Source organism: Ovis canadensis, chromosome 3 (genome assembly GCF_042477335.2).
Source record: "Ovis canadensis isolate MfBH-ARS-UI-01 breed Bighorn chromosome 3, ARS-UI_OviCan_v2, whole genome shotgun sequence".
Lineage (NCBI taxonomy): Eukaryota > Metazoa > Chordata > Mammalia > Artiodactyla > Bovidae > Ovis > Ovis canadensis.
Genome location: NC_091247.1, coordinates 136,237,230 through 136,264,766, shown reverse-complemented (window position 1 = coordinate 136,264,766; position 27,537 = coordinate 136,237,230). Strand labels below are relative to the sequence as shown.

The following is a 27,537-nucleotide window of genomic DNA, read 5'->3' as shown; positions in this document are numbered from 1 at the left end:
GAAAACAAGCTCGTGGTTAAGTCTGGGAAAACTAAAAGCTGTAGCATAAAAGGTAGGTAGATGGATTGGGGAAGAAAATGAGGCCAGAAGAGAGACTTGAAGCCCAGTGGGCAAGGGCCACGTGGCGCTGAAGATTGTATCTGGGAGGTAATGGGAAGTATTTACAGTGTTCAGGCAGGAATCTGACAGGATCAGAGTTTTGTTTTAGAAAGATAGCCTGAGACACAGCGAAAGAGGCACCGTAGAAGCCAGGACAGCAGTTGGCAGGGGAGGGACGGAAGTGAGTAGTAACCAACTAGATGCAGAGGTGGGAGGAAGGAGAAGGGGACGATAATGCTGAGGATGTTACCTTGAGAGACTATAGGCAGTGCTAGGAAAATAAACGTCAAACACAAGTTTGGTTTCTAGAAATACTGGCGATAGTCTGGATTTAGACCAGGAGTCTCAGGTGCCTTTAACATGTCCATCACACTTGATTCCAGGCACGTTGAACATCCTTCCACCAAAGACCCACTGTGCAGCATGAAAAGATTTCTAAACCCATTAGGCACAGATACTGCTCAGTTTATTATGGAGTACTTGGGTTAAGACCGAAACATCTCTTTCAGAGAGCTTCCTCTGTATTTTTATCTTTTCCTGCCTTACAGAGTTTTTGCTCAGCAAAGGACACCATAGGACAAATGATATTGATTTGATTATAAAACGACAAAAGAGAGGTATTTGAAACCTCAGGCAAGATTTACTTCCCCATAAGAAATTTGTTATAATCAAATAGATGCTTTTAGGTATATTCAGATGGAATTAACATAGGCAAATTTCAATAATTACATCCTTTGGGTTCATAGTTTAATAGCATCTATATCAGCATCTATATAAGATTTTTCTAGGAAACAAAAGCTAAAGGTTTTAACTAGATTAAAAATAGAAATAAATGAACAGTTTTATAGAAAAGCAGGTGTTCAGTGACCACCATTTACTTTTTCTTCTTAGCTGGTGTTGTGTGTTACTTGAATGTTTACAAGGAAGACAGTGCTTCAGACTCACACAAACACGTACAGGGAATCCTAAAGCTGGGCCTTACCTTCCCAAGTTGCTGCTCTGTGAGGGAAAACGCGTCCATGAATGCCTGGGCGATCACTGACAGACAGCCATCTATGTGTGGTGTCTTCTTAATGTCAAAGACAAACTGAGGGTTCTTCAGGATGTTTACCCAGAAGCGAAGAGGAAGGCTGTTCCGAGAGAGAGAGAGAGAGAGAGACCTCTTTTCAAGTACAGCCTTTCATGTGAGGCAGACGCTGTGTTTATCACAGTTTGTAAATGGGTGTTTTTGTCCTTGTTACTGAAGTATGCAAGTCTGCCTTGCCAAACATACCAAGCAACAGATGGCAGTCACTCAGAACAAGAAAGGGTTAAACTGTCAGAGTTCCTGAAAGGGAGGCCTGGAGAAGTCTGAAACTGGCCACTGACAAAACAATTTTCTCCACAAATTTGTCAATTATATCAGATAATGGTTACCAGTGAGAACATCTCATCAGACCTCTTCTCACCCCCTCTAAGTGCTACACGCTGGCCTAAGCCACCAACATCTCTCACCAGGATTATTTCCCGCCAGCTCCCAACAGTAAATTCTGCCACAAGGGCCAGCAACCCTCTTAGCACAGAATCAGGTCCTCGTCTCTCCACTGCAGCTCTCCACCCCTCTGGAGAAAGCCCTGCATGATCTAGGCCTGGCACTCATCTACTGCGCTTCACCTTACCCACCCCAGCTCCACCAGCCTCCTCGCTTCTCATCACACGCACCAGGCAAGCTTGTCTTTCGGGACTTCGTCCGTCCCTGAAACTCTCTTGCCCCAGACAGTCTCAGGGTTTATGCCTCTTTTCAAGACCTGACTCAAATATCTCCACCAGGCCTCTGACCACCCTGTCCTGTTAGTCTGTTTTTTCCCTCATTCTCTGCATTAGTATTGCCTTCTAACATAAAATTTACCTATTAAAATACAAGCTCAATTCTCAACATGAATTTCCATCTCTTACCTTCAATGCCTAACAGTACCTGATACATAGTTGCTACTCAAATATTTGGATATGATCTTGGGAGTCACTCAGAGCCCTCTGGCCTAGCTACCTCCCTCCATCAGAGGGGCTGCTGGGCCTTTCAGCATCTCTGCTGTCCTGACTAGTGCCCCTGTTCACACGCTACAGTCTTCCCAGTGAGATGGTAGCCTGCAGTGCCCAAGCCTGATGTGGGAGTGGCAGGGCCTAGGAAGCCAAGGCTAGAACAAAGCGGGAAGGGAGCCACAGTAGACAGGTAAGGTAGGCCTGGAGCTTTTAATACTTATTTAAAATGACCAGCTGCTGCTCCTGCTGCTAAGTCACTTCAGTCGTGTCCAACTCTGTGCGACCTCAGAGACGGCAGCCCACCAGGCTCCCCCGTCCCTGGGATTCTCCAGGCAAGAACACTGGCGTGGGTTGCCATTTCCTTCTCCAATGCATGAAAATGAAAAGTGAAAGTGAAGTCACTCAGTCGTGTTGGACTCCTAGCGACCCCATGGACTGCAGCCCACCAGGCTTCTCCATCCATGGGATTTTCCAAGCAAGAGTACTGGAGTGGGGTGCCATCGCCTTCTCCGTTAAAATGATCTGGCTAACCTCAATGCTTAGAAGGGCTTGAGCTTGCACTGAGAAGTTCTGTTACATAATAATCGAGTCTCATTCAGCTCATGCACAAAGTATTTGAATGAGAGGTAATAAGCTATGTTTCTTCAGTGAGGAGAAATTTTAATTTGGATACCTTGCCTCAGCTTGGAGAAGATGATGGCACCCCACTCCAGTACTCTTGCCTGGGGTCAGACACGACTGAGCAACTTCACTTTCACTTTTCACTTTCATGCATTGGAGAAGGAAATGGCAACCCTCTCCAGCGTTCTTGCCTGGAGAATCCCCGGGATGGGGGAGCCTGGTGGGCTGCCGTCTATGGGGTCACACAGAGTCGGATATGACTGAAGTGACTTAGCAGCAGTAGCAGCAGCATGGCATCTGACCAAACAAAAGCAGAAAATTATACAATAGACAGCTTGGAAAATGCTAAATGGTGAATCCTCTGAGGGACAAATTTAAGACTCTTCTCTAATTGAAAAGTGTGTGATAAAACCACAAAATATTAATTTCTTATCATTTACTGGTCAAGCTAAACTTGTTTAAAGATAATAAAAATAATAGAGTTTGTCTACTTTGCCCTAAAGAATAGGATTCTCAGCACAGGAATCATTTTTATTCAAAAAACAGCACCTACCAGTAAGAAACTGCTTTGACATGATAGCTTGCCAAGCCAAAAAATTCAAATATAGGGATAATCCTTCTGTAACTATCCATGCCCTTCTTTTAGTTAAGATTCTGTCCCAGATTCTTAAAGTCGGTAGTCACCTATTGTTGTTCCCACCTGTTTGTTTTCCAAATATGTACAACATCAGGATCTGTAATTTTTTTGTTTTCAGCCTGGGCATCCAAAAAGTCGAAAAAGTATTTTATAGCAAACGGGGCTCTGCTGTTGGGTAAACTCCAAATGCTTCTAAAAAGTTTTTCAAGCACAGAGTGAATTGCCACCTGAAAGATAGAACACATCAGACTGAGAAGATTAAAGAGAAAATAGGATAGAGGTTTTTGAAAACATGATGAAAAATGAAATCCAAGTTCAGAGATAATGATGAACAAAACAGAAAAGCTGAAGAGAAAGTATGTACAGTTGTCAAATGAGGCCAGCACCCAGTGTTTAAGACAAAGGTCCTGAAAATCCATGCCCAGGTTTAGATTGGGTGCATAAGCTTCTTGCTGATAATGACATTGTTTAGGCAACAGCCCCTGTCTTTGAAACTGCTAGTAGTTGAAATGTCAGTTATAGGGCTGTATACACAAACCAAGAAGCCCCGATGTTTGGCTTTTATTAGTTATGTTCAGCTTGGAAAAACTCAAATGATGTTGCTTGGTTCCCAGAATTTTTCCTGTTGCATGTATTTCCATCATAAGGTTTTATTGTGTACTTTCCAGAGCAAGCATCTGACTGTTTTATAAAAAACAAATAGAGTTCTGTGGGATAGATGAGAAAAGCCAAGAGATTCTGGCTGTCCTCTACCCACCAAACAAACCTAGTAGCTTTGTTTAAGCTCCAAGCAGACATCTGAAGACGCATGCCCAGTGGAAGGCTAGGGCCAGGTGTAGATAATAGCACTTACAGGATCACTACAGACTTCTGTTTAATCCCACTGAGAACCAGATAAAGGAAAATTTGCTCTCAATTTGGTATTCCTATTCCACTGGCTTTTAAAACATCTGACACTTGTATATATGAACAGAATTCTTAATTTTAAAATGACCACCCCCTCTTCATTTTATTTGCAATTTAAAGAGGGAGTTTTATTGCTCATCTATAGTAACAAGTAAACAAAAAGGAATAATTACGCTGTCAACCTAAAAAATAACAGTGCAGTGGTGGGTAAAGGGCTTGGGAACATTAAATCCCTGACTGACGATGCTATGGTAGACATTTGTAAAGTGCTTTATCTTTGCAGTTTGTGAGGGAGAAGAAGAAGGGGGTAGGAAGTGTTTACAATTTAAACTTTCATTTTGCTTTGCTAGAAGGCACAAGGGATTTGTAACATTTTCACACTTCAGTGGAAATTAAGTCAAACACATCATACACCCCCAAGGTGGCCGTAAAAGCACTCCCAGAATGGTAAGGGTACCTTGGTCGACAGCAGCTTTGTCAGATACATTTCTTTCACTTTGAACTTGTGCTTCCCTCGATGTCTCTTTCCCTGCACATCTTGGAATGCTTCCGAATCTGGTAAAATCTAAAGAGAAGACAGAGCAGAAGCAGCGTTACCCAAGGAGACGCGCTGCGGTGCAGAAGGCATCCGATTCAGCGGAAGCACAAGCAAGCCTGGACTCACCAAGTGGCAGTGATCTTCCGTGTATTCCACATCTGAACGCCACGGAAAGAGGGGGAGAAACAGTGCATTAAAAAAACAACCACGGGCTAACTGGCCTTCCCCACTCGTGTTATAAACAGAATAGGTTCCTTGAGCCCTCCCACTCGAGCTTTTCATAGCGACATTCCGCGCCCTGCCCCCAGCCTCGCCTGGCTGCGTCTTAAGACTTTAAGAACAGTGTGAAGATAGGACGGGCCAGGGACTGGAGTTGCCCCTGAAGTGTTGCAGCAGAGGCTGAACCATCACTTGGGGGTGGGGTAGGAGAGGTTCAGTTCTCATTCATTTAACAAATAGAGCTGGAGCACCTACTGTGTGCCAAGGGCTACTAGGCAGACAACAATGAGTAAGACCTAGCTCTCACCTAAAGGAATTCACATCCTAGCCACTGAGAGACTCCTCCTAATCACATAGTTAGCTGTTTAATTTATTTGTGATAAGGATTGTGGAGAATTATATGCTATTATAATATAGCTAGGAAAGTATCTAACAAGGCACAGACCTAATCAGTGAGGTTCTCTGAGGAGGGATGTTGGAGCTGGACCTAAATGAACAGATAGCGAGCAAGACCAAATGGGGAGGAGGGTGGGTGCAAAAGCCCTGAGGTGGAAAGGAAGGTGACCTCTTCTAGGATCGGAGAGAAGGGCAGCAAGGCGGAGGTCACAGAGTGAGTGATGGAGCAGCACAAAGCGGGCAGTCTGAGGAGAAATGTGGCTGAAAAGGAAGTGGCAAATGCAGGGAGAGGAGCAAGCAGGCAGTTGGCTTTTGTTTTGAAGACGAGAGAGACTAGAACACCTTAAAATGCTGGTGGAAAACTATAGTGGTGGGGATGCGAAGCCCAGGTGGGAAACGGTATTTGGCTGGGAGGAAGGGCAGCCCTGGCATGTCTCGGGAGCCAGGAGGAGGGACTGACCGACGCAGGGAGGGAGGCAGGGTGGGTGGTGCTGGCTATTGAAGGCATTCTGATCTCTTTTCTCTGTGAGGTACTGAGTGAAGTCATCTGCTGACAGGGAAGCCTGTGGGGATCAGAGGAGAGAACGCGGGATCACGGAGAACGGTCAGCTGTCTGGAGAAGCACAAAGGGGAACAGGGTACATCGAGGGTCTGGATCCAGATGGGGATTTACAGCAACTGAGCTGTGCTGTCGCAGGCCTCTCCCACGTGGTGGCCCAGCCTGAGGTTCAGGAAAGGGGAGCAGTTGGGTTCACCAGGGGACTGGCTGGGATGTTCAGAGTGCGTGATGAAAGGACAGAGGGGCAAGGGTTTTGCAGAGTAAGGAGAGACTGGACTGGGAGGAAGCAGAGGCACTGACCACCTTTAAGGCCCATGAAGTGATCCAAATGCAAGATCTCTAAATAACAAGCTCTCAAGAGACTATAGTCTTTGAAGCCTAAAATACATAGCTCCTCCACTTATTACAGCATAAAGACACCAACCCCCACCCTAGACCAGAAGGACAGCCGCCCACTGCAAGATGGCTTCTCTCAATATAGCTTGACTTGGGATAGATGGAGGCTTGGGAAGTGGGGACGTCCGACAACCTACCAAGGGATGTCCTCCAACATTCCCAGTCATCCTATCCATTTCATTGGGAGCCCTGCATTCCTCGTTTGCACTCACCAGGTGTTGGGTCCTATCAGGCTGCTCCTACCACTGAATCCGGGAATAGGGAAGCCCCACCTCCAGCTGTGCGTGTATGAGCAGGCCCCGTTGGTGAGGCCCAGGACCTTTCTGAGGGCCGAGGAGGACTGACTGTCTTGGCCTGGATATAATTTCTCTAGAGAGAAGCCCGGGATAGACCTCAGGACTTTCTCAAGGCGCTGTCACAGTGTCTTCCTGCCCCTAGGCTATCAGGGACACAGAAGAGAGTTTCAAGACTGGCCAATTAACTTTACCCACAAAGCTCCCTCTGTCCTTGGTCCATCAGTAGGAGCTTTGGACTAAGTGAGTTATCTTGTTTGTTCAGAGCTTGCAGGGCTGTGTGCTAATCTGCAGGCTTCCCTCAGTTTGCCAGAGGGGTCCCCTCTGTCAGCCCCCATCCTACTGAGGAGTTGGGAAAGAGCTGCAATGGCTGATTCTGCCCCGTCTTTAGAGGTGGCTAACGATAGCAGCTTCCTCAGCGCCGGCAGTCCCGGCAACCACTGTTCACCGTGTCCTGTCCCCCTTTGCAGAGCTCGCATTCTTAGGACCAGAAGCGGAGCAAAATGGCTTTCCTCCAGTCAGGGAATCACACAGCAACAGCTCAGTCTCGTCTTTGTGACAGTACATCTGAGAGGCAAAAAGCAATACTTCATAGACTGAGAACAAAAGGTTAACATGACTTTGGTTACCTGAAGTAAAATTTGCTATCTTCTTAAAGACTTTTATAGTGGATCCATTAGATATCTAAAAGCAAAGATAAAAAATAGATGAGTTTTCAAAATTTAATGTATTTCTCAACTTCACTCAGGAATTAGATGGCTGGATGGATCTTACATTCTCTCACTTATTCAATCAAATATTTATTTAAGAATTCCTACATTCTGAGCGTTGCAGGCTGGGGCTATAGTGATGAGCAAGACGACACTGTTTCTGCCCTCAAGGAGCTTGTGGTTTTGTGAAGGAGGCAGGCAAGGGGAGGAGTCAATTGTGTTGGGGGGCACCCCAGCCTCTTGGGAGTAGGGACTGTTTAGACCATTTCTTTTTTTGAAGGGGGGGGGGGTCCTACTATATAAAGAAATGCTGAAACAAGTTTTCAAAAACTGGCCTATAAAGCTGGTGGCTACCCTATGACAGCAGTTTTACACTGAGGTATACACACGTGCATATCCTTAAGGCAAACTTCGTAAGTGCCCCATACTGGCATTTACAACCCCGATACCCATCAGCAGTAGAATGAGTAGAGAGTTTGGGGCATATTCATGTAACAGGTTACGATAAGACAGTAACAGTGAGCAAATCACTGCCCCATGCCACATGGATGAACCTCACAGTGATCCTGGTGAACCAAAATCCTGACAGAATGGAATGCACACCGTGTGGTTCCATTCACATTTAGCTTAAAAAAAAATAGAAAAACAAAAAACCCAGTCAAAACTAAGATGCAAATGTTTGCAGAAGAGAAAGTGGTGATTAGGCGAGTCTATAAGGGGGCGTCTGTGGGGCCCAAGACACTCTACTTCTTGATCTGAGTGGTAGTTGTGAGATAGGCTCACTTTGTGATAATCCATCCAGCAGGACACTTAATTTGTTCTCTTTTTTTTGCAGGTCTTTATCTTGTTAAAAGAAGCTTGTAAAAATCATAAAATTACATACACTTTTAAATAAAAACTTTAAAACTTAAACATGACTTACAGGAATGTTCTTGTATGAAGTGTACAGCTCAAGAACGTTCACTTCAATATTCACCCGTGTGGCCACCACCCACATCAAGATATAAAATTATATTTCAAGGTTCCAAGAAGTACCCCTATTATGCTTCTCAACCAGTAACCACCCCATCCTCATCCAGGGGTAATCACTTTTCTGACTTCTATCACCACCGATTAGTTCTATCTGCTCTTGAACTTCATGTACATGGAATCATTCTGCATACACTTGTGTCTACCTTCTTAGGGTCCATATAAAGTCTATCACGTTTATATTTATCTGCATCGTTACAGCTACCAGCAGTTTGTCCTTTTAAAAGAATTTTCTAGTGAATGAATACACTACAAAAAAATTGCCATACAGTAAAAGGAAAGAAGTGTTGACACATGCTACAACATGAATGGGTCTCAAAAACATGGTTAAGTGAAGGAAGTCAGTCACAAAAGATCACGTATTACACGATCATAGTTTGTCCAGAATAGGCACATTTATACAAACAGAAGGTAGATTACTGAGTTGCCTTTGGAGGAATGAAGAGTGACTCTTAATGAGTTCAGGGTTTCTATTTGAAGTAATGAAAATGTTTTAAAATTGGACTGTGGTGACGATTGCACAACTCCACAAATGTTCCCAAGAACCCACTGAACCACTTTCACTTTGAAAAGGTGACCTTTAAGATATACAGATTATATCCCAACACAGCTGTTTTTAAAAACTGTCATGGATTTTAAATGTACTCATTTGACAAATGCTTTCACCATACTGATGCGATTTCAACCCCAATGTGTAGCCTCTTTTGGAAATAACGTCAAGAGTTCTGAGGGATGAGAACCTTTGGGGACCATGGACCCTTTAGGTAACCCTTCCCTACTCTTAACCAGAGGAAGAAGGGCCCATCCGGCCAAGGGGGCCTAGATGGTAAGAGAAAGAGGGCAGGCTTTGCTTGCTGTAGGAGTAAATTGTTCTGAGGGGCTGGTCCACAGAAATGCTAGACAAAGGGGCCATGGAGAAATGACAGGGCGGGGATACACAAATCCTCACCTTTATTCTGGGATGTGACTGGAGGGTTAACCCTGTTATTTCTGAACACTGTCATCAGCCAAGTGATTTTCCCCTCCACTTGAAAGCTCTAAGGCTTTTCTGAATTCTAATATTAATTTGGACCTGGCCTCCATTTGGGAAAAAACGTAAAAACTTAGACTGTCTTTGGCCTGTGGCAAGTTGGTTATCAGAATATACAAACCGGCTCAGCAAACACCAAAGGATTAAAACCTAATCTCTTGCAGGTTGTCCCCACAGGGGAAGGAACACGAGCGAGAGCCAGCCCTGGAGGAGGCCCCTCAGCACAGGGTCCAGCCAGTCACTGAGTCTAGGCAAGAAGCCTCTACCTACTGGTGCTCCCGACATCCTGTGGGGGAAGGGGGCCCTGGGCAGGGCTGGTGGGGGCCTTCTGGCCTCTGCTAAGTGTCTTGTGCATGGATTCTAAACTCTTACTGAGCTCCTGGACTCTGCCGCTATTACCAAACATCCTCTCCTTTCCCCTTGAGCCATTCATTGTTTTCTAGCTGATTTTTCAATTCTCCTCCATTTTTGATGCAATTAAAGTCAACGCTCTGTGCAGGCACCCCCTTAGCAATACTCAGACACTGAGTTTATGAGGATGTCTGAACATCATTACAAAATCCCTCCCCATGCAGAGCTGGATATGCTCTGTTTCTAAGCCAATAAACACCTTTGTTATAAAAGGAAGCTGGTGATTCATTCTGGGTAATTGTCAAAGAATGAATCCCAAATGGATCCCGTTGTGTGTTGAGCCAATACTCTGCTACCGTCAGATGCTTTGTTTTGCCAAAAGCGAGCACCCTTACTCTATAATCACAAACACCACGGATGGGCTTTCCGATAAGGAGCACAGCCAAAAGTTCAAATGTCTTTTCGAGAGCTGGCAATGACTTGCTGCTGGCGCAGTGCTCAGGCATTAAGACAGCGCAGACGCAGCTTGTACCGGGGAGATTTTACTCTGAAATTATCTCCTGAGAGCACGTGTAAAAGCATTTTATTAGTGGATGAGTTGTGTGTGTGTGTGAGCGTGTATGTGTGCGAGGGTATGTCTAACTTTCACAGCTGCTCTAGGGCTGGCACGTTTTTCCCTCCACGTGACACGTTAACACTGTTATAAAGACAGAAAACTAGCTCAGTTACAGGTGTTGTTGGTGGGGGGCGGGTGGCAAAGGGTTCCGTTTTCTGTTTTGCAGAAAAGTCAGCTGCTGCCGAGTGAAGGACAGAAATGCCATTTTGAAAAGTGCCACAGAATCCAAGGCGTTGAATATATGATGCTGTTTGTTCCATTTGAGGAGCTCCAAAAGCTTTCCTAAGAGTGGCTCGTTAATCCTCCCATACTCCCGTGAGGCCGGGAGCATCCTGTGGGCCCCTACTTTAGGAATGAAAACCAAATTAAATCAAAGAAAGATGAATGTCACTAGATGGATCTGTGGCAGGAATGTTTCTCCAGCCCAGAGCAGAGTTGGTACACACAGCAATTTCACATTAAGTTCCTTCCAGTCTCATGGTGCTCCAAGATTCAAAACGACATCGAAGCCACACCCCTCCAATGAAGGTAGCTGGCCCTCACTGGAATGAGGCAAAGATGACCGCAGACTTTTCTACCATCAGAATTAGGAGCTGAGACCACACAGGGAGAGATGGACCCATGTCATCAATTTAAAGTTGCTTCAGGACTTCCCTGGCGGTCCATTGTGACAAAGGCACCGGCCAGTGCAGGTCTGGGAAGATCCCACATGCCGGGGGGCAACTAAGCCCGAGTGCCGCAAATACTGAGCCCATAGTCTAAACCCCACCAGTCATAACTGCTGAGCCTGTGTGCTGCAACTGCTAAAGCCCGTGCGCCTAGAGCCTGTGCTTGCGACAGAAGCCACGCAGTGAGACGCGCACGCGCCACAGCGAAGAGCAGGCCCCACTCGCTGCACCTAGGGAAAGTCTGCCCAGAAACGAAGACCCAGCTCAGCCAAAGCACAGAAACAAACAGCCACCTCTAAGGTACGCTGGACTAAAGCGCATCAAGTGGGGACTACTCACTAAACGGGGACTAGTCCGTCTAGTCAAGGCTATGGTTTTTCCAGTGGTCATGTATGGATGTGAGAGTTGGACTGTGAAGAAAGCTGAGTGCCGAAGAATTGATGCTTTTGAACTGTGGTGTTGGAGAAGACTTGAGAGTCCCTTGGACTGCAGGGAGATCCAACCAGTCCATCCTAAAGATCCGCCCTGGGTGTTCACTGGAAGGACTGATGTTGAAGCTGGAACTCCAATCCTTTGGCCACCTGATGCAAAGACCTGACTCAGGGAAAAGACCCTGATGCTGGGAAAGATTGAAGGCAGGAGGAAAAGGGGACGACAGAGGATGAGATAGTTGGATGGCATTACCGACTCGAAGGACATGAGTTTGAGCAAGCTCTGGGAGTTGGTGATGGACAGGGAAGCCTGGTGTGCTGCAGTCCATGGGGTCACAAAGAGACAGAACTGAGCAACTGAACTGGACTGAGTTACTAAAGAACATCTTTTAAAAAATAAAATGAGGTTGCTTCTGAAATAAACAAAAGCAACACACCCTCACATTGTAAGTGAAGGTGAGTTTTCTTTGTGGTAAAATACTGTCTTAATGCCACAAGTTGATGATTATACCATAAAAACAGATTTTCTAGAAATATAAGGTTGAACTTAACCTGATGAAACTGCCATTTTGTAAATAAAAAATGGTCAAATGTTGGCAATTTCTTTTTTTTTTTTTAATGTCTTTTTTTTTTTTTTTTGGCCGCACTGCAAGGCATGTGGGATCTTAGTTCCCCGACGAGGGATCTAACTTGTGTTCCCTACACTGGAGGCATGAGGTCTTAACCACTGGTTGGTGTTCAGTTGCTAAGTTGTGTCTGACTCTGCGACCCCATGAACTGCAGCGTGCCAGGCTTCCCTGTCCTTCACTATCTCCTGGAGTTTGTTCAAATTCATGTCTGTTGACCTGCTGATGCTATCCAACCATCTCATCCTCTACTGCCCCTTTCTCTTTTTGCCTTAACCACCAGGCCGCCAGGGGAGGCTGAGATAGTGTCAATTTCAAATGGCTAGCCCAAGAGGAAAGCTGGAACTTTAGCCTAAGAATTTTATAGAAAATTATGAGTAGAGTCTGAACCACCATGACATTTTCTCCTTAAGTCTAAAAACACAATAGCCACTACAAAGCTCCATGTGGAAACCCTTACTGGCATCTCTCATTCCTAAAATGGTATTTTGTGAAAACAGAATCCTATTCAACTAACGTTGTCCCAGCAACCACTCATCAATACTGCCCTCCCCGCCTTCCTCCACTCTTCTCGCTGACACCCCAAGGCTGGAGGCAGACGAAAAAGGAATCTCTTTTCTTTCTCAGAGCCCAAGCGATAACCTTGCTCAGTCCTTCAGGAGAGGAGGCTCAGGGCTCAGCAGAGCGTCTGGAAGGGGCCATTACAACATTCTCAACAGACACATCAAATCCCCCAAGATGCTCCCGCCGCCCTGGACAAAGCTCTGGAGGGTTCCTGAAACTAGTGACGATGAACAGCACAGCTCCAGCTTCTTTCTGGTGTGCTTGGAATCAGCCCTGGGCCAGACACAAAGCCACTTTGAGGACGGCTGGAACCCCGAGCTAGTCAAGGAGCATGCGATGAGGAACCTAAGCTCCCCAGGCTTTTGTTGCGCTGGAGTTGTCAGCCCTTGGATACCTAAAAGAGGCTTCCCTCTGATGAAGGTAAACTTCTGCTGCCTTCAAGGAGTATTGGCCTTAAAGGATGTCAAAGAAGGATCAGACGTAAGGAAGCATTCTGATAAACTCACAGACGTGAGATTGAGCGTAAGATCTGAAGAGAAGTCGCCCTTTTGAATTTGACATCAGAGAAGATGACTACCAGAATTTCTCCTAAGCTCTCCAGCCAGCCTGCTTCAGAGGCTAGGACTGTGGGCTGCAAGCCCGGCTCTGAGCAAGGTGACCCCTCTGGCGCTGAGCAGAGGCACAGCCTCTGTGCAATCCCTTTTTCATCTGCTTCCAGCCTTGGGGCATCAGTGAGGAGAGTTATGGGAGTGTAGCCAAGTTTCTTAGCCTGCCTGGGCCTCAGGATGAGAATAATGACAGTGTCTACCTCACCGGGCTACAAAGAGCATGAGGCAGTCACTGTTCGTGAAAGCTCCTAGGACAGTGCCCAGCACACTAAAAGCTCTCCGTTTTTCTGGTAAGAATCTAAAGTCATCCGTGCCATAAGAGACCCTTAGAGACAGTCCAAAGATGCAGTCCACAGTCTGTTACAGATGCCACACCTGACTGGACAGACCACTGACCTTGGGGACGTTCCTCTGAACTTTAAATGTCATGTGAGTGACAACTCTGGTGTTAGCAGTGACCACTTGAGCACTGGCACGCTCCCATCAGGAGGAACGTTCCTCAGCAACACGCTGGTTAAACATCTCTTCTGCCCTCAAAACCTCACAGCTCAGAACGAGAGGTGTGATCTGTAGAGCACACTTCCTGCTGGACACAACACCTGCCCTGCAAACTTGATGCCACCCAATGGCTGGATGTGGGTGCAGTGAGAGTTCACACGGCAGGGGCGGGGGCAGCTGCAGAAAGCCTGGACCGGGAGAGACCATCCTGCCACAGTCACATGGGACCAGCCGCCCACATCCTCTATAGACTCACACAGACATGCGCGTTGGCTCCAGAGCACAGCACAGCCCCCTTCGTAGTAAACACACACAGTGGGCAATAGTGAAGGAGGCATTCGGGAGGGTTTAATTATAGGCGAGAAGATGCCTCTGGCTTCATGGGTTTGTAAGGGCGTCTCTCCACCCCTTGTCTGCACAGGACTGAATGAGACTGGAGCAGAAATTCCTCCTCTTTCTGATAGAGAACGAGGGGAATCAAAGCACCTTCGTCACAGGTTGTGTGAACATCAATCACGTCTGTGCCCTCCAGCAGTGCTGGGCACCGGCTGCCAGTCGTCAGTTGCTGCCACAGTTGTGCAAAGCAACTGTGCTGACCCCCAGGGTGGGCCAGGATGCCATCCTGCTGGTGATAGGGCAGTGCTGGTAATTTGGGGCTCTGGAGGCTGCATCGGACCCATGAGGCGCTATGTTCTTGCTGCACCTTCATGTCCCTTCGAGAAATTGGTTCTTCAAGAACACGGACAGTAAATCATTTGGAGGAGACCAGCTACACTCTGTTCGCCCTGAGGACAGAACAAGGCGAGAGAAGAAACGGGCTCACACTCCAGCAGCAGGGACTTTGTTTAGATAGGAGGAGGAACTGGCCTTCGCTAAAGATTAACTTGAAAACCTCACTAATTTGGGCTAATTGGAGGGAGGTGAGTCTGAATCACTTAAGACTCCAAGTGAGATCCTATTTTTAAATGAAATATAGTTTTTCGCATTCAAGCACTTACAGTGACTCAAACGAGAGCGCTTTAGTAAATGAATAAGAGTGATAATTAGCGCCCTGTCTCTTTGGAGGGAAATATAAGTTCCAGGAGAAAATTTTTCTTTAATGAAAGGGCAAAAGGAAGCTTTAGCTCAGCCCTGTCAAATGATTCCAAATTTTGACTGTGCTGTAATGCAGGTGTAAATTTAGGAGGCTGGATATGTGATAGTCTCTGAAAACCAGGGCATGTGTGATGGTCCAGGTACAGAGGGCACGGGGCCATTGACCTCCCCAGTTTCCTTCAAGCTCTCTGCGTTTATTTGCCTTACGGCTTAGCTCTTTAAACACAAGGAGAATCCTTTAAGCCCTTGTGTCCTAGTCTTGTCATTTATTACCACCATGTGGCAACGCTAGGGTATGAGGCCAATAAATCATTGGGACGGGAAGTGACTACAGGCCAGATTAATTTCATTATCATCCTTAAGCAGATCGGTGTCTAGCACGGCCGGTGTCTGCAGTGAAGACTGATGTCCCCTCTCTCCTGACAGTCTTCCCCTTGCCTTGCAGACAGCGGTCGTGGATCTCCCCTCTCCCTGCTGGAGTGTCTTGTCCTGCCTTTCCCTGTTAATGCCAGTGAGTGGCCACACCCTCTTCCTTTGGGGCCCACTCCATGCCACACGGTGGCCAGGGGACGCTGAGAAGCCTGACCAGGGTGGGCCAGCCCTCCCTGCACAGATGAGCAAGGCGAGCACATGGGTCAAGACCCCAAAGGAGGGCATTTGTGGCTGTGTCTCTGCCAAACTCACCCAGACAAGCCCACCACCCAGAAACTGGAGGCGGCGGCAGCGGCCAGGTGCAGCTCCCAAACGCAGACTGAAGGCGGAGTAAGCCTGATTCTAATTTTCCCAGCCCTAGATTTCATCTGGAAATCTTCTCCAAATGTGGCCCACCGACAGGAATAGGTACTTGCAGAAAGTTCCTTGTGCTTTACAGAGTTTTTAAAAACTCGAAAGGCACTGCAGCTTTTGGCAAGATGGTACCAAGGTTGGAAAGTCTAAGATGCAGAAGGGCGAGGACAGGGACAGACTGTTAACCTGGCACATTCTCTGCAGAGCGCCCTCCAGCAAAGGCTGCAGAGGTAACACCGACCCAGGGATTACCCAAAGCAACAATTTCTCGCCCGGCTCTGAGACCCACTCAGCCCAAGAGCCCAAGGCTGAGGGGGTCCTCTGCTCCTGGTGGCTGTCCAGGAAACCCTGGCAGGGACTGGTCTCAGATTCTGTCTGGTTGAGGGGAGTGCCCGCCCCAAAGGCCTTCTTGGTGCAGACACGTCTCCATGGGATTTCAGCCTTGAAAGACGGGGCACTACTCTCCACGGGCCTGGGAAGCTGCTCCCCTGCTTCTCCAGCTCCACAAGGGCATCCGTGCATCTACCCAGCCATCCCCATGCCTTCCTGACCCCTCCCCCGGCCAGTATCTCTCCCACCCACACAGCTCACGGAGTGCACCTTCAGCCCATATCAGAGTACAGCCACTCAGCCCATCTCTGAATTCATCTGCTTGCCTCATTTTCCAGAGCCACAGTGTCATTCCTGGTCAACATTCCTTACCTGAAATCCTTTGAAGAGCCTCCCTGTTGGCACCTCCTATATCCATGCTCCACACACAGCCACAGTCATTTCCCGAGACACAAATTTCTCCTGCTTAAGGTCCTCCAATGGTGTCCCACTGTGCTGGGCATAATAGTCAGACTCTGGACGAAGCCGCGGGGCCTGCACGGTCTGCACTTCCCCGCTCTCCTCCCTCCCACTTCTCTGGCTTTCTACTGTGAGAAGCCATCCTGTACTGGTTAAGCCATGGGCCCTAAAGCCCAATGATTCGGGTCCCAACTTCTCTCTGCCACTGAGTGGCTACCAACTAGCTCACATTTCCCTGAGCCTCAGTGTACTCATCTATAAAGTGGGTTAGTAATAGTCCCTATGTCATAGGACTGCTATGGATAGAATTTGCAGAAATAAAGGGAAAGGCTGAGAACAACAACTGGCAAAGGCGAGGAGGTCCACACACACTGGCTTTTACTGGCTCTCACTGCCACCTGTGCCCCTCTCCAGTTCTAGCTAGTCTTTTAGTCTTTCTGCGGAAGAGCAAGCATGCGCCCCTTCCCTGTTGGGAATGTCGGCCTGGTTAAAGTTCTCACTCTTCAGGTCTCAGATGAGTCACCGCTTCCTCCAGGAAGCCTTCCTGGATGCTGTGAGTCATAGCACTATTAAACTGTAAGATGTTGCCTCCCGACTTGGCTCCTTTTTCCTTTCCACCCCCAACCCTGGTCCCAGGGCTGTAGGCTCTCTGAGCTCAGGGACCTAGTCTTTGTTCCACTTGCATGCCGTCCCAGCTCTTACTTAGCACAGAGTGGATATTCAACAAAGATTCGGGGAATTTACTGAATGACTCCCAGGATCCCGTGGTGTTCAGGAACCTCCCCTGCCTCCCCTCCTTGGTTCTGCGCACGCTTCTCTGGCACTCAGCTCTCTGCTGGGTCAATGTTCCCGTCACCCACCTCAACACTCACCCAGTAAGTGGGTCAGAGGCCAAGGAGGTATCACTGAATATTCAAACGAACGGGAAACATAAAACTTCTTCAGAAACAAAGGATGCTACACAGAGGTCACCAGGTCAGTAATGAACAGCGGTGCATCTTAGAACTCCCATAGCTTTGTTCAGTGTCAAGCTCAACACGCCTCTTCCACTGAACAGGCCGGAGGATCTGGTAAAGGTGAAGTTTCTGACCTAAACCACAGGATAGAGAGTGACTGGACCCCATGAAAATCGCAGCTCCAGGAAAGGAGATCCCAGACCACGAGCAAGTAAGGAAAATTCCTACCCCTGAAACAAGCAATCTTCAAATGATTCCAGAAAACTGGTGGGAATCTTGTAATTTTCAAAGAATTTGCATGGTCCGGACAGGATCTAATCCAGTTTGGGCCGGGGATGCCCTTATTCTTACCTCATAGTGGCCAATGGTATTGAGCTTGGTGATTCCGTCTTCGAGAATCACAGAGGAGCTGTCAATATCCAGAAGTTCTTTGTGTCGTGTGCCCACTTGAAGCTCTGGGAAAAAATTTTTTTAAAGAGCATTTTGTTTTCTTTTAAAATGACACTGAGAAATGTAACATACTACCATGTCACTTTCGCAATTACTTACAGGAGACACAGGTTCGATCCCTGTCTTCTGTAAGTAAGACAGGGTTTGGGAAGATCCCCTGGAGAAGGAAATGGCAACCCACTCCAATATTATTGCCTGGAGAATCCCATGGACAGAGAAGCCGGGCGGGCTACAGTCCATGAGATGGCAAAGAATCAGACATGACTTAGCAGCTAAACAATAAAGCTAAAATAAAGTGGTTGTGAAGGTTTGGAGATGTTATCAGCCAGACCAGTAGCCTGCGTTCTCTTCTGTTTTATGTTTAGGGCTCTGATATGTAAGATCACTTTTTCCTGAAGCTTTTACTCTGAGGCTAAGCCTGGAAATAAAGCCAAAGGAAGACAAAATAATGCATCCTGAGAAAGATTAAACTCTTCAGAAAATTCCAAAAGCAAATCTGCATGCCCACCACCCATGTGTTCACAAGCAGGTGCTCTGGGAATGATCTGCCCGTCCCCGGGTTGGGTGGCTGGTCGGCTGGCACCCCGGCATCAGGGCTTCATTTCCTTTAAGAGGTCACCAACTTGTGCCCGAGGGTTAGAGTGTGGCCTGTGGGTGTGATTTTTTTTTTTCGTTTTGTGAACCTGCACCATGTTTTATTATATTCTAATGTCAATTCAGAACCAACATTTAAAGATTGGAAGATTGCACATAAAAATTAGGACTTGTGATTTCTCTTTTGAATAAAACTGGATCATCTGGTAACACTGATCACACTGCCCCCTTACCTGGCTGCTGGCCTTCACCAATTAAGTTGGGTCCCACCAGTTCCCATTATCCCAGGTAGGCCGACACCCCTTACTTATGATGGCCTCCTGCCCCTCTGGGGATCCGCCTGTGTGAGTCTCTGCTCTGAGAGGTCTCCACGCAGCTGCTTCCAGTATCGGATTTTAATACAATTTATGGCTGGTATCTAAGGATATGCCTTAGTTTTCTGAGGCTAGCCAAGGAGCTAGTTTGGAACATCAGCAGACATGCAGAAGCCACTTGCCATCAGACTGTAACGGGAAGCTCCCAGGGGGCTTGTCCTGCTCCCTGTCCCACCCCCCACATCAGAGGCCAGGACACCTGATGGGCAGAAACCCTGGATGGTGTGAGGATGGTCCTACGGGCCTGGCAGCACCAGGACTGAGGCCACGGGGCCATTTCCCCACGGGCCTTGGCTCCAAGGGCCTTTGCAGTCAGAGTGACACTTGAAGACGCAGGTCCAGGAAGCTGATGGTCCTGGGTTACGTGACGGTGGCCTGACCAGAGCTGCCCTTTGACCCCGCCTCCAACCAAATGAGCTCACACGATCTTGAAGGGCCCACAGTCCAGCCAACAGAAGGAAGCAGAAGACAGGTGGACGAGAGAGCTTTAGAGGCCTCGCTTCCCTTGAAGCCAGGCCTTGGAACTGCTATACATTTGCGTGGTTTCACTCATGGGGCCAGACCCCGCCCCCAGGTTTCTCTCAATGGCCCTTTAGCAGGGGTTCTGCCTTGCAGGGCCAGGTGGGATGAATTTAATTGCCTGCTTAGTGGAGGCTACAGCTGCACACGCAGGAGAGATGAACCTTGTTACGCTGTCTGTCACCGCTGCGATTTGACTCTTTTCTCCCTATCCCATTATCTGCTGTAAAATCCCACGACAGTCTCCTGGGAGGGCTGCGTGGAGCTCAACTTTAAAATGTTGATGAACATTTGAGTGAAGAGGAGCCCTGTTAGCTCGCTCACGCATATGCTCGCCTTTGCAGTATACCAATAGAGCCCGAAAATGAATTCAGAGCAGATGCTGCTTCGTGGTGGGGGAGGATGGAGACTATACTTAATGCAGGATGCGATTAGCAGAGAGGAAGATGACCTTTCTAGCCTGCTCGGGTTCACACCCAGAGTCTGAGCCACCCACTAATGACACGCTCGGTACCACAACAAACAAATCAAACGCCAACATGAAATGCAACACATACAGAAGGCCTGAGGTTGACACCTTTTGTACTTCTTGATGCAAGGTGAACTCACTGGGTCTCAGGGTTAGCAACCTCATGAATCTGATTTACAAACATTTTATATATATATATATTTTTTAAAGAACAGCTTCTTTGAAGGATCCTGGTTTTGTAGGATAATACTTGTGAGAGAACAATGCAATCTCCGGGTCCCTAGACATGCCCTCTGGGAACATTCCAGGCTAGTAAGCTTCAGCAAACAGAGCCACAGCTACATGCTGGGGGCCCAATGGGAGGGAGGGGAGGTGGGAGGGATGCTCATCAGGGAATTGGGACAAAATAGTATTGCCTTACCAAGTCCTATTTCATTCAGCTGAAGTCCATAAGGAGAGCCATTTTTGCTTAGGAATGCTTGGAAAATCTTTTCTTTGGCTTGACCTATGGTATCGCAATCAAGAACGTTGACTGATATGTTCCGACAGACATCTGCACTCTCATTTTCTGGGATTTTTTCAAAGGTGACAGTTAATGCCTGCAAGAATACAAACAGGTTTCCAAGTCTATTAGATAATTGCAATCTGAAAAGCATTCATAAAAGACACAAACCTTGGCAAGTCCTACTAATACTTCTGATAGCACATTAGCAAATACCATATCGCGTTGTAGCCACTTTAATCTTTTTTCCATAATCCATTCTTTTCAGGGATAATGGAAAGGAAAACAGAAAGTTAAAACTCTCATTATAGAGCAAGCATTGAATAAATATATTTGAGGGTAAAACATACATACACACATAAATATTCTAAAAATGGTGATCTCTAATTTCATCTTCCAAAAAGAAAAAAATATATTGGAAAAGTTTCACAGTAGATGAGGGTAGACTGGGGACTATCTTTTTTATTAAAAGGACTACAGATCTTAGAAGCAAAGTTCCAGGTGACAGGAAAGGTTATGAGGTCTCCGTATTGATCACGCCAGAGGTCACTTTTTAACATGCAGCAGTGATTATGATTACTTTCCTCTCCCCCTCCACTTTCAACCAGCTTCAGCCAGGCAGTTTCCTGAGCTCTCATTAAAACACCGAGATCCCCACTCTGTGCTATTATTCCTGCATTAATTACTTTACAGTTCAGCGCCATTACTTATGGTTTTTGTCAGTTAACATTCTCCCCGTGCAGCAAAACCTCAGAATCAGCCTAATGGCAGAAGTAAGGCCTTGGTGAATGTGTGAAAACTCAGAACTAGGGAATATTTCAAAAGGAACTTTAAAGCCATTTCAGGTTTACGTTGCCTAAGAATAAACTGATCTAAAACAACAAAGTTACATACTTGGGATTCCCAGTGGAGCTGATTCAGGCAAGTGCTGAGTGTTTTGTAATCAGCACAACACACAGTTCAGATTCTAAGGCACCCTGGTAATCGTGGAGCCAGATGACCTGGTGTGGTGGCCGGTGTGCAGTTACTTTGAGTTATTGAGCCTGGATACAGTGAGGGCATGTAAAATGATTAGCTGCTGGAAATGTTTAGAAGATGAAAACACAAATAATGTGGTAAATGGGGAGCCTTAGGGTTAACTCAACTTTAAAATGGGTGTAAGAATAGGTGAAGTGAAGTGAAGTGAAAGTCTTTGTGACCCCATGGATTATAGTCCACCAGGCTCCTCTATCCAAGGAATTCTCTAGGCAAGAATACTGGAGTGGTTTCCATTCCTTTCTCCAAGGGATCTTCCCAACCCAGGGATCGAACTGGAGTCTCCTGTATTGTAGGTGGATTCTTTACCATCTGAGCTACCAGGGAAGAACAGTATATAAGCATAGCACTCGCCCTTAGCATTGTTATTGAGATTAAATAAAGTAACTCAGGACATCCCTGGTGGTTCATTGGCTAAAACTCCACACTCCCAATGCAGGGGGCCAGGGTTCAACCCCTGGTCAGGGAACTAGATCCCACATGCCTCAACTAAGACCCAGTGTTGCCAAATAAATATTTTTTTAAAAAAAGATAATATGGGTCAAATGCTTGGCATTAGCTGGGGTGCTGGGAAAGGCTCAATGATGATGATAATAGTAAAAGTAACAGGCAGATTATTATTTCATGTAAGTCATCACTATGATTATCGTTAGTATCAGTAAACCTTCACATGGAAACAGAGGCAGCTGGCCTTGAGCAGCTGGGACCCTGACTCCACCGTCAGGGTCTCTGCCAGAGTCAAGAGCAAGCCGCCTGGAAGGAGAAGAGGGCAGAACACCTGCTCGGGGTCAGCTTCCTGGTTCAAGCCCAGTTTACCAGTAACTAGCTGGGCAACCTCTCTGCACCTCGGATTTCTCACCTGCAAAGTGGGAACAACAACAACTGCCTCCCAGGGCTGCCAAGATGATGAACTGAATTAATCACATCACACTTAGAATGGTGTCTGGCTCAGGAGGTAGCACTTAAAGACCCCAGACGAAGCTCTGCGTGGATGGGCGGGGGGTGCTCAGAGGCACTTTTACTGCCTTTACATCCTTCCCCTACAGTCCTGCTCACAGTTGTGCAAGAGTAAATCTTGGTCAGGCCCTCACCAAGAGACTGAAACTCCGAGTACATGCCAGCTGGAGTCGGCGGTGGTCTCTGTCTGGCCTGTGAGAGCTTCCCTTTCCTGAGACAGAGAGCGGCCCCCTTGACCGTTCTCAGGGCATATCCCTGTTCTGGGTCCGCCCCTCACCAGGCAGGGATGCAGGACCCTGACCCCTGACCCACTGGGCGGGTGAGAAGCAGCAGGAAGGGCGAGAAGGAAGCCCAGAGTCCTTTTCTCACCTCCCTTTTTAGTGACATTTACTGGGCTTCCCTGATGGCTCAGATGGTAAAGAAAATTCCTGCAGTGCAGGAGAGCCAGGTTCAGTCACTGGGTGGGGAAGATCCCCTGGAGAAGGGAATGACAACCCACCTCAGTACTCTTGCCTGGAGAATTCCATGGACAGAGGAGCCTGGCGGGCTACAGTCCATAGGGTCACAAAGAGTCAGACACGACTGAGCGAGTAACACTTTCACACTGGCACCCTGCCAAATGCACTTTCAAGACCTGCTTCTTCTAATCTTCCCAGTATCCTGGGGCAGAAGGGTGCTGTATTATTATAATTATCCCCACTTTCTGAGTGAGGAAACAGAGGCCTCGGCCTCTAGGGAGATGGCTTGTGAGTGGTGAGTCTGAGGTGGCACCTTGAACGCCTCAGCTTCAGTCCCTCGCACCCAGGGACCCTCCCTCCTCCTCCTCCCCATCCCACCTACAGCCCAGGAGCCCTCTGAACCACCAGGAATCTGTCTTAGGTCAAGCCACGTCCAAAGACCTAAGCTGCGTTTCCCGCACACACAGCGTTCCTGGAGAGGCTGGAGGGGCAAACGGCAGCCTTGCCCTGCACAGTCGGTCGGAGTGGCCTTGCCCAGGCCTCCCTGTGTTTCTCCAGCTGGCCTCCTCCCCAGTAGCAGCAGGGGTTGTGAAACCCATGTCATGGAGCTTCCAAAGGTAAAGACAAATGAAAAGCCCATTTTAATCAGAGCTCCAGCGATCCCAGCTTGTTTAACAGTTTCATAAGTATTTGTGAAATAACATCCTATGACTACCTTAAGGGCACTATTGCCTTCAACAAAAACACCTCTTTATAGACAATAAACATTCTTCTTAAAAACATAACCAAAAGGGGAAAAAAAAAAAAACCCTTAACTGGATGTAAAATCATGTAAATCCACCACTGCTTCCACAGTCAGATGGGTGGAAAAAGGTAAAATGGCATTTTATAGAGTCCATGGGGAATTCAGAGAGTAAATTCAGAGACAAATTGATTTGTGTTCATTTTTTATGCCACTAACGCTTAGTGCTCCAACAGCAGTTTCTGAATATGCAAGTGTAGCTGGGGGACCTCAGAGCAGGCCCTTCCTCATAATCCCATCCCCCGGCTTGGAAAGCTCATGCTGGGACTCCGCTTCTCAACACAAAAGACTCCCCGTGGAATCTCCCCTTCAAAACCCACTTCACCAGAGTCCTTCGTAGAGGCACAATGTTAGGGGCCAGGGCTAGGAGAGATCTTAAGACAGGGTTCCCAACCCCAGGGTCATGGACCAGTACTGGTTGTGGCCTGTTAGGAACCGGGCCGAACAGCAGGAGGTGAGCTGAGGGCAAGCTAGTGAAGCTTTATCTGTAGTTACAGCCACTCCCCATCGCTCGCTCACATTACTGCCTGAGTTCCGCCTTCTGTCAGAACAGTGGCAGCATTCAATTCTAGCAATAAAGCGCACAATAAATGTGATGTGCTTGAATCATCCCCAAATCATCCTCTGCCCCACCCTGCTCCTGGTCAGTGGAAAAACAGCCTTCCATGAAACAGGTCCGGGGTGCCAAAAAGGATGGTAACAGCTGCCTTAAGACATAGTCCTCATTCTCAGATGATCCACAACACACTTGAGAACCAAAGCATCACTTTTGAAACAATATTCAGTCACCAGATATGACTCTTCCACTCTCAGGACGCGTTCAGAGAACTCAAGCAGAGAGGACAGGAGGGCTGAGAGCCACCGGGCCCCCTGGATCATCCCCTTCTGCTCCCTAACCGTGGGAGCATGGGCAAGTCCTCTAGCTTCCTGAGTCTCAAAATTCTCATTGCCCCTATCTCCAAGAAGTGACAGGATCACTAAATCAAGACAAGTAATAATAGAAAATTAAGGAGTACTTCCTGTGTGCCAAGCACCACGGTAAATGATGTGTATTAGTATATATAAACTCATCTCAGAAACAACCCTATGACATAGATTCTATTATTATCCCATTTTCAGATGAGAAACTGAGGTACAGAGGGGTTAAGTACATTGTAAAAGATCCCCTGGCAAGGAAAAGGTAGAAGCAGGCACTCGAGCTCCGTGTTCTTAAACATTTGCTGATCCTGCCTTTCAAAATTTGAAAATGTTTTGAAAAACAAGCACAGTTCAAATCTATGGGGTGGCAATTAATTTTCAAGACACACAAAAGGCTAAAGTGCTGTAAAATGCACCTGGTCTCGTCTCCAGAAATCTGTCCCTCTGTTGAGAGGAACACTCTGGCTATGAAAGTGTCAACAAAGCTGGGGCAATAGATATGGCTGGCTATTCATTCAGCAGCCATTTTCTTCCTTCTTTGCTAGACAAAAGCCAGGTATCAACAGCAGTGGGTCCAGTCTAGGCTAAGAAACACGACTGGTGGTGACTCTTCTCCTCATTCACCAGGGACTGGCCATGTGACCCAGCTGTGGCCAATGAGACATTAAGGGAAAAGGTTTCTGCAAAAGGGAAGAGCAGTGCTTAGAGCTGTGGCAGCTATTTAGTGACTAAGAGGAAGGGCCAAGAGGAGCATGGAGATAGTGACCCAGAGCCCTGACACTGCTGAGCACAGGGACCTGCCTTGTGGCTGCTTACCTCCAGATTTGTGGCTCTGAGATGCAACTCCATGCTTTGAAGATTTCACACACCATTAGTCATATTTTCTCTTACTTACATCTGTCTGCATCTGTCTTACATCTTCCCCAACCTGACAGAGCTTACTTTGTTGATGCTGAGGTTATAAAGTCATTCATTGAAACCCATCTACTTGACACATACTGTGTGCGGGGCACTGCAAATGTTCACAAATGGAAGCTAGCACTGATCCTGCCTGGGAAGTATTTGAAGACTGATACAGCTGTGGGATATACACACGAATTCAAATACCAACAGAAAATAGTAGTCATCAATGAAGTGCTTTAGAGATTCAGAGAGATATTGTCTCTACCTTGGAGGAGGGTTTTCGAAGGGGGAGAAATCAAGGAAGGCTGCATGGAGGAAGGGGCATTTGAATTGGGTCTGGAAAGGTGCTACATGTGCAATGACAGAGAATGAGGCCTTTAGACTATGGAGACTCCTGGCTTCAACTCTAATTAGACGGATGTGCAGCAAGCTTCAAGCTTTTGCTCAGGGTAGTAGGTCAAGAAGGCTAGGTAAAGAATCTCACTTCCTCTGGGGAAGAATGGGGGGTAGAGGCTTGAAGAACCATGCTTGCCTTTCCAAAGCCACCATCTGGCGCGTGAGGGAGAAGCCCTGTACTATTTACAGAAACAAAGTCTGAAGACAAGAATGCTGGTTTAGGTTTCTATTAATAATAGCCAGCACAGACTGAACCCGCACCACGTGTCAGGTACGCTTTGCTAACTCATTTAATCCTTACAACTGCTGTCTACAGTGGGCACTATTATTAGCATCGTTTAACGGATGAAGAAACTGAGACAGAGAGGGTCAGAAACGTGTCCAAGATCGCAGAGCTGCTGCGGGTCATAACTAGGCCATATTCACACTCCTAACTGCAGAGCCAAAAGGCCAGCGAGGTGATAAACCTCTGAAGGGAAGGCCCCACCTGCCTCGGGTTCTTAGTAAAGGCTGTCTGAGCAGACAGCTGGACACAGAAGAGGAGACTCGATCTCCTTACCTTGGCTGGCACGGGGCCCCATGGAGCCCACTCAGTCTGGAGCAGCCTGTGGCTCAGGGCCCCTGGTAAGCACTTTTAGGAGCCTCATGTTCACCCAGAATAAAGACGACCTTTCCCAGCCCCTGTTGCAGCTGGGTATGGCCATGTGATTCAGTTCAGGTCAATGAGATTCAGCAGATGTGTTATGTGGCAGCCCCTGGGAAACTTCCTGAAAAGACAGCTGGTGACCATCTGTCAACTTTTCTGTGGCTCAGCATATGTCCTGCTGGTTGGACTGGTGGGGAGCAAGCACCTTAGGTCCTGAGGTCACCTCAGGATAACAAGAGAGGAGTTAGGGAGCTAGGGTCTGCGAGGACGCCCCAGCAGAGGCACCCACCAAAGCTGGCCTGCCCACCCTGGAACTTCATGTGGGTGAGAGAGAAACTCCCCTGTGGCTTAAACCACAGGTATCTTGGGTCTCAAGGAACCATGGATTCAGGAACAACGCCTTAGCTATTATCAAGAAGGGGTCTTAGAAGAGCAAGGGGATTTGGAAGGCACAGGTACCAAACCCAGAGAAAGGACCAGACTGGAAGGATCCTGGCCTCCACTGCAGGTCACAGTCCAGCCCCTTGGGGCATGCAGGAGTGTGACTGTGGCCTCCTGTTCGCATCTGTCCAGTGAGATACTGCATGCTACAGGTTGTAGAAGTCCACGGATAGGGTTATGGGTAACATCTTCAATAGTAACATAAGTGTTTAGTGACAATAGATGCAGCTAATCAGCTTCCCTGTATCACCCATCATCAGTAAATGACCAACCAGAAAGAACAGCGAGGGGGCAGTTTGTGTTTCAACATATAACGAGGACTTCCCTGGTGGTCCAGTGGTCAAGAATCTACCTGCCAATGCATGGGACACAGGTTCGATCCCTGGTCTGAGAAGATCCCACATGCCGTAGAGCAACTAAGCCCAGGAGCCACAGATACTGAGCCCACACTCGAGAGCCCACGCTCCGCAACAAGAGGAGCCACCGCAATGAGAAGCTGGCACACCGCCCCTAGACAGTAGCCCCCACTTGCTGCAACTAGAGAAAGGCTGTGTGCAGCAACGAAGACCCAGCACAGCCATAAATAAGTAAAAATAAATGAACAACAAGCACCCGCTCTGCAGCACGATGGCT

General features: G+C 47.4%; 1 protein-coding gene across 1 annotated transcript in view; it reads right to left on the bottom strand.

Annotated features, from left to right (window-relative positions):
* Nucleotides 1–27,537, bottom strand: part of PLXNC1 (plexin C1) — a 156,845-nt gene that overhangs the window by 6,317 nt on the left and 122,991 nt on the right. Inside the window, exons 22-28 of the mRNA XM_069584197.1 lie at nt 20,268–20,445; nt 17,792–17,895; nt 7,313–7,367; nt 4,947–4,978; nt 4,740–4,847; nt 3,440–3,603; nt 1,082–1,229 (exon numbers count right to left, since the gene is read on the bottom strand). Of these exons, the coding sequence (XP_069440298.1) occupies nt 1,082–1,229; nt 3,440–3,603; nt 4,740–4,847; nt 4,947–4,978; nt 7,313–7,367; nt 17,792–17,895; nt 20,268–20,445 (789 nt within the window). The remainder of the gene's footprint in view (nt 1–1,081; nt 1,230–3,439; nt 3,604–4,739; nt 4,848–4,946; nt 4,979–7,312; nt 7,368–17,791; nt 17,896–20,267; nt 20,446–27,537) is intronic.